This window comes from Vombatus ursinus, unplaced genomic scaffold (genome assembly GCF_900497805.2).
Source record: "Vombatus ursinus unplaced genomic scaffold, bare-nosed wombat genome assembly UNPS02004691.1, whole genome shotgun sequence".
In the NCBI taxonomy this organism is placed as follows: Eukaryota; Metazoa; Chordata; class Mammalia; order Diprotodontia; family Vombatidae; genus Vombatus; species Vombatus ursinus.
In genome coordinates, this window is record NW_020944469.1 from 921,609 (window position 1) to 929,129 (window position 7,521).

Genomic DNA, 7,521 nt, shown 5'->3' on the forward strand with positions numbered 1-7,521 from the left:
TTACTCCTATGAGTGAAAAATTGAGAAGGCAGCCCTTTTTTCTCTTTCACTCTAGTCTTCCTCCAGTGTCAGAGGAAGTGGCCTCTCAAAAGTTTATGAGCAGAACTCAGGTTCTGACAGGCCCTACCAAACTGGAAAGGCTTCAAGTGTAGGCCTGGCACTGGATCCTGGGGCTGTTGTTTGAAGACTGGCCTAGCCGAGTTCAGAGAGGCTTTGCCAGGGTGGCTGCAGGTGAGGAATCTTTTAGCTGCTGCCACTCTCAAAGACTGTCTACAGATCCAAGAGGGGCAACAAGCCCTCACTGGAGGGAGTGTGGGAGTGCCCACGACAACACACACAGAGCTCCCTGGAGGGCAGAAGTAGTCCTTTATTCAAATGAGCATGTTTCTCCAAGTGGTTCTCTTGTTCTCTCTCTCTCACTCTCTTCCTCCTTCCCTCCCCCTTTCTCTCACTTTCTCTTTCTCTCCTTGTTCTCTCTCTGTCGCTCTCTCAACACTACACCTGTTATTTACGTGACATTTCTACTGATTGTTTCTCACTGTGAATGTTTTCAACCTATAAATGGTAAGATGGATCCTGACTTCAGGCATAATATGGGTAATGAAGATGCATTTACCAGTTAAACAAAAAGAAATGCCTGCAGACCCTGGACTCTTTGAAACTGAGGGGATCCTAAGGTCATGCAGTCCCTCTCTAACTCTTCAGATTCTTCCTGAGTCCTTTAAACCCAGAGCTCCTTTTGGCCACTTTGGTCTATAAAGCTTAATAAAGTGGTGCAGAAGTGGCATGGAGTCTCATCTCTGCTACTGACTAGCTGTATGACCTTGAGCGAGTTGCTTCCCAGGAATGGTAAGAGCGCTGCATTTGGAGTAAGAGGAGCTGGCTCTAAATCTTGACTCCGCTATTAACTTCCTCATTGTGTGACCCTGGGCAAGTCATTTTCCTTTGGGCTTAAGTTTCCTCCTCTGTAAAATGAGGAGGTTGGGTGTGATGCCCTTTTAACCCCCTTTCAGTTCTACATCAGTGACTCTAGAATCTTTGATGTGAGTCCTAAGATCTCTTCCAGCTCTAAAAATGGATCTGTCCAACACTATGTACCTATGTGCAATGCACAAAGAACTTTGAACATGTCTTCCTTATCAGTGATGGCCTTCAATTTGAAAGCCACCACAAGTGTTGGACTGTTGCTTTTTATAGCTAAAGCGGAATGAGTCAGTATATAGGACAGCTGCCTTTAGACAGTACAAACCCATCAGGTGGGTGCCTACACAGCCTAAAGGACGCTGGGCCATCTTCTGCTCAGTACAGTTGCACGTTTGGTGGGTACTGGAAACAAACCACACTTTCCTGAGCTCTCAACAACCTTGATGTTATAGCTAGGACAGGGTTCTTCAGCTGAGATTCACTAGCCATGTAGCCAGAGGACCCAGATTTGGATAGGACTCCCATCAGGCATAGCTCCCTTTTGAAGAGCTATTTCAAAGTTCATTACTCAAGGAGGGGACCTCAAATGGCGGTGGAGAGGCCGTGTTTGGGTGGGGGAAAGCATGCTGATGGTGGTGCAGAGAGAAGGCTGGGCCTTCCACAGGATCTCTGCTGCTCAGTTGATGAAGCCAGGTCAGGAGTACAGACTGTAAAGACCAGCTTGTTCCTGGCTGATTGGAGAAGGTGGCTTTTTGGCCCCCTCCCCGTGGTTTTCTCTGAAGTAGGAGCCGTGGCATGTGGCCTGAATGCCAAACATGTAATAGAAGATGGAGCAACAGATAAGGAATTCAGGGCTGGGGGAAGGGCCCGAGGGGGAGCTGAAGCTTCCCTGCCAAGATGCCCAGCGTGCAGGCACACCAGCGGTGCGCACTAGCAGGGGGTCATGACAAAACTTCTCTTCTGCTAACGTTCTTCATCGCCCCGCGGAAGCCATGATTCACCTGCTTTATCAGCCCCTGGGGCCGGCTGGATTCGTGACCTGATTCAGTAGCTGAGGTCCAAGCTTTGACTCGGCAACAACAGATTCAGAGGAGGAGAGGGAACTGGTTCTCCTCCAATTTTCTAATGAATAATTTCAGTATTCTCAACAATGGAAGCCCTGGGCCCTTTCTTCTCTGGCCCATTGGGAGCTACATTCTGTCCAGAGGCTTCACTCAACCTCTCCTACAGGAGCCTCGTCACAGACGAAGACTCTTGGCCCCAAAAAGAAAACTCTCCAAGAACTGGTAACTGGCAGCCCTGGCCACACTTCTGGGCTCCGATACTAGGGCTCAGTGTGGGAGGCTGGCAGAGAAGGAGCTGACAACGCTAGGCAAAACTGCCACCCAAGGCCAGAGGGAGGCATTTCTTCCGGGTTCCCAAATGGTGGAGAACACGGCATGGGGTGGGCTCCATAAACCTGCCTTCAAGGCTTGGCTCAGTCACTTCCTGGGCTATAGTGACCGTGGATAAGTCATGCCCTTCTCCAAGCCTTGATTTCCTCCTCTGCACAATGGGGATGAACATACTTGCACTGCCTACCTCACAGGGTCATGGCAAGGAAAGTACTTCGTGAGCCTTAAAGCAAGATGTAAATGTGAACTTGGAGGAACATGGCACTGAAGGGCCATGTAGTCCAGGGGTCAGCAAACCATGGCCTGCCAGGCCAAATCCTCTGCCTGTTTTTGTATGGCACTTTATTTTAAAATGTAAAAACCATTTTTGGGCTTGCTGGCAGTAGGTTGGATTTGGCCTATAAACTGTAGTCTGCCAACCCCTAATCTAGTCCAATGTCCTCATTTTACAGATGGGGAAACTGAGGCTCAGAGAGGGCAACTGACTTGCCCTCTCATGAAGGTCATGAGGATAGTAAGTGGCAGAGCTATTTCCACTACTGTTTCTCCATTATTATTACCGTTAATAACAAAAACTCACATTAATCTAGCACTTTAAAGTTTACAAAGAGCTTCCCATAAAACAACCATGAAAGGTAGATAACATCCCTGTTTTGCAGATGAGGAAACTGAGGCTCATGGCAGGAAAGCGAGTGATTTGCCCACAGTCACGAAGCTAGTGTGCATCTCTCTTGACTTGTTGTTCAGGGCTCTCCCCCCTCCCCATTCTTATTCCACTGCCATCAGGCCTCGTTCACACAAGTAAAAGATGAGAAAACAAAGGGATGTAGGCGTGTTGTGGGGACATGGCCAAAATCATATTTGTTGAGCACATTCTAATGCTGGAAAGTACCAGCCCATGCATTCCTACACTTGGTCTTTGTAACATGATGGTGAGGCAAGGAGACTTGGCAGGCCTCACTTTATGGAGAGAGGAAGTGACTTCCCTAAGATGAGGCACAGCCAGAAGGAGAAAGATGCAGGCCTCTTGACCCCCAGCCCAGCCCAGCTCTTGCTGCACACGCAGGCTCTCAACTTTAGGCCTGTCAGCTCTAGGGATTTCAGCGCATGGTCATGCTAAGTGGGAACACCGCAACTCTCTGGTAAATAGGGAGTGGGCCTGGGGGATGGCAGGTAGCCTTTTCTGTAGAAAACTTGACTTGAGTTTCATTTTTTTCATATTCTGTGTTCTGTAAGAGTGGTCTTGGTAAGCGATGTGCATGTCAGGTGCTGCAAGGTCAAGTGGTTAAGAGCCATATCAATGGTAAGATCCTCAAGACTTAGTGAAACAGGCTATAATGAAAGGGGCCGGAGAGCTGGTATCCAAGCCAGGGACATGAGTTCACATTCTGCATATAGTTTTGTGACTCTGGGTAGGTCACCTCTTTTAACATTCATAAAAAATTTTTTTTGTGGGGCAGCTAGGTGGTGCAGTGGATGGAGCACCGGCCCTGGATTCAGGAAGCCCTGAGTTCAAATCCGAGCTCAGACACATAACACTTACTAGCTGTGTGACCCTGGGCAAGTCACTTAACCCCACTTCCTAGCCAAAAAACAACAACAACAAAAAAAAAAACAAACAAAAAAAAAAACAAAAAAAAATTTTTTGGAGTTCCAAATTGTGTCCCTCCCTCCTACCTCTCTCCCATATATTGAGAAGGCAAGCAAGACGATATCAATTATACATGTGAAATCATGCAAAACCCATTTCTATATTAGCCATGTTGCAAAAACGATGACAACAATAAAGAGCAAGAAACAAAGAAAGTGAAAAAAAGTCTGCTTTCGTCAGTATTCAGAGTTCATCAGCTCTCTGTCTGGAGGTGGATAACATTTTTCATCACGGCTCCTTCAGAATTGTCTTAGATCACTGCCTGGATCAGAGGAGCTAAGTCTTTCTCAGCTGATCATCATACAACATGGCTGTCTCCGTGCGCAATGATCTCCCGGTTCTTCTCACTGCACTTTGCATCAGTTCATCTAAGTTGTCTAAATCACCTCTCAGTGCTCTAGGTAACTCTTTAGGATTCTAAGTTGAGGAGAAGGTGATAACCTACATTGATGGAGGGAGTTTCCACATATGGGAGTTCTCCTTAACCAATGAAATCCCAGGTGCAGTCCCTATCCTCTAGTTATTTAAACTCTACCTTTCCATATAAATCCATTTCCCCTCAATATAAAGTGTTCACTTTCTAAAACACAGAGCAAGATGGGCATATGTAAACTTTTCATAGATAGGGATGGGTGAGGGTGTTGGTAAATGAGGGAATAAACCCTTCAGGATTCCTGAACTTACCACCCAATACTTGATGAAATATTGGAAAACAGTGGCAGCAATGTAGAGGCAGTAGAGAACAGAGTAGGCCAAGAACTGAAGGAAGAATTTGTAGTTGGAAAATCCAATGCAGTTATTCACCCTAAAAAACACAAAGGAATCCAGAATTGAGAACGTGGGGTTACAGAAACAGACAAAACACGGGAAGCGAGCCTCCCCAGCTGCTTCATTATGGGCCATGTGGGAGGCCTGCAGAGCTTTTCTGTGACCAGAAAGAAACCAAGTTCAAGTTTCATCCTCATTTCTGCTTCCATCTGCAGCCCCAGAAATCCATGCCCTGCCTACCAAGTAAACATGCTGTTGGGAATCCACTATGGCCTAGGCAGCTGTGCAGAGCTGGAGAGTGGGGGGCGTTGTTTTAGCCCATGGTGAGATAATCCAATCTGAAACCCCCCCCCCCCCACGTCTGCCAAACCAGACTGGGAAGAGGGCAGCTGAAAGGAAGAATACTGGGCCAGAGGATTCCACTCATCAGGACAGCTAGAAACAGATTTGAAATGTGGAAGAGAACTGAACTCATGTTAACTATGCAGCCACTTGTTAAAGGCAGTGAACAGGAAGGGATCTATGTACTCTGTGGCTTCAGGAATGCATGGGCAGAACTACACCTATTCATTCGGGCTCCGAATTGGACGGTGTCCCCCAAAAGACCAATGAAAGTACGGGGGCAGAAGCCACTGAGGTGGAGAAGAGTGACACATAAGCAACTTTGACCCTTTGGAGGTAAGAAGGCAATCAGGAGCACGTACCAAGGACAGTGATGGTCCATTTTCAAGACACACCTACAAGAGACGAAACACAGTAGGACAGAGTCAGAAGATGCTAATAAAGAAACACTTCTTTGCAACACGTTACGAATTTCAGCTACTGCTCTTGCCATCACTAGAAAACGCAGAGCAAATGCTGGGCTTGGAGTCAGGAGGACCTTGGTTCAATTTTCACCTCTAGAACTTAATAACTATATGACAGATAGTGGGCAAGGCACGTCACCTCTATGTGCCTCTGGTGACTTATCTACTGTGTCACAGACAGATTTGCGTTGCTGGAAGGAGTTGATAAAGAGGGAGTTTCCCACACTGACAAAATCAAGGCTCTCCAACGTGCTGACATATTATTAATATCATTACCACAGAAGGGTGATTCTGTAGCTGGGCTATGCTATGTGAGGCATCATTTGGGGAAGGAGATGCCACTGCATCTGCCCTGTCCCAGAGATCCATTCCTGAGACACTGTCCATACCTCTTCCCCAACACACGCCCCCTACACTACCCTGGAATGAGTCCTTGGCTCTTTCAAGGATGCGATTGATCAGATCATGGGATCAGGTTGACACCGAATAACTGGCCTTGAAACAGCCTTTTGAAGGGGCCAACAAGAGAGTCAAGGCCTAGGGGAGCTTCCTTCCTTCCGTACACTGTCTTCTTGCTGCTCCATCTTTTCCTCTGTCATTCTCCTTGCCCCTGCCCCCACACTATCCATACCTCTCCTTTCCAAATTGACGGCACAGACAAAGCCTGGGATAATCCCAAAAGGGTTTCACAGGTGAAGAGAATCCAGGCAAAGCAACTCACCCAGGGAAAACAAGAGATTGAAAGGACGTGCACTAGAATTCTCTTTGTTCTTCACCCCCACCCCCTGGGTCTTGCTTCCCCGCTTCCCCGCTTCCCCACTTCCCCCTTCCTCTCCCATCCCAATGGGGCCCTGTTTCTCTTTTCTGTCCAAAAGCAGAGATTCTTCACCTTTGTAGTGTCATGAACCCCTCCGGCAGTCCGGGGAAGCCTATGGCCCCCTTCCCAGAATCGTGTTTTTAAATGCATACAATAATATAAAAAACATAGGATTACAAAGGAAATTGATTACCTTGAAATATAGTCACCAAAATATAAAAATAACAATAAGTTCATGGCCCCCAGGTTAAGAACCCTGGTCTAAAGCATTGTCTTCATGAGGGCATTTTTAGCTTGGACATCTCTGATTCCAGGGAGATGCCCTGGCATGGTCACATGTAAAGACCAGTCTTCTTGTTGCCTAGGCAACTAGCAGTGGGCAAGCTTAGTACTTGGCAAATATTCTTGTCACTCACATGGCGCAGACAGAGCAGTGGTGGCAGCGATCAGGCTTGATCAGATGGCACCGGTCACAGAATCGCACAGCTATAAGAAATAGGAGGTGGTCAGCAAGGGTCAAGGCTCACTTCTAGACCCACATATCCTGTCACCCTAGATAGATGGTCGCTTTAAAAATGTTTCAGTCAAATGTTACTCAGATTATTGCAAGTTAGCAAACAAAAGGCAGATCAGATGAGTATAATGTGGTCAATGTGAATGTGTGTGTGTGTGTGTGTGTGTGTGTGTATGCAGAGCACACCTGCATGTGGAAAAGTGTTTGAACACCCCCACCAGGCAAGCGATTCTCCAGATAGATGAACACAAGGCCTAGAGCTCGGAACCCCTTTAGTTTAAAACAAACTCTACTGAATCCTTCAACCCAGAGATTCTGCTACTGGATATGTGCCACCAAGGAGGTCACTGGCAAAAAAGAAAGGCTCCATATATACTAAAATATTCATGGTGAAACAAATTGTGGTACATGAATGTAATAGAATATGTTCGTTTTAAGAAATGATAAACATGATGCATCCAGAGGAGAATAGAGAGAATTATATGAACTGATACAAAGTGACATAAGCAGAGTCAGGAAAACAATATACCCAATGACTACAACAATGCAAATAAAAAACGATCAAAACTGAATGCAGTGAAATTAGAAAGCGCAAGCTCGGCTCCCAAGCAGAGATCCGAGAAGCTCCTTGCCAGAGGCGAGGGGGC

At 46.7% G+C, this 7,521-nt stretch overlaps 1 protein-coding gene across 4 annotated transcripts in view; it reads right to left on the bottom strand.

Moving 5' to 3' along the window:
* Positions 1-7,521, bottom strand: part of ZDHHC15 (zinc finger DHHC-type containing 15) — a 75,256-nt gene that overhangs the window by 35,467 nt on the left and 32,268 nt on the right. For all 4 annotated transcript variants that reach the window (XM_027839943.1, XM_027839935.1, XM_027839926.1 and 1 more), the window contains exons 5-7: positions 6,777-6,846; positions 5,442-5,474; positions 4,654-4,774 (exon numbers count right to left, since the gene is read on the bottom strand). In XM_027839943.1, coding sequence (XP_027695744.1) covers positions 4,654-4,774; positions 5,442-5,474; positions 6,777-6,846 — 224 coding nt within the window. The remainder of the gene's footprint in view (positions 1-4,653; positions 4,775-5,441; positions 5,475-6,776; positions 6,847-7,521) is intronic.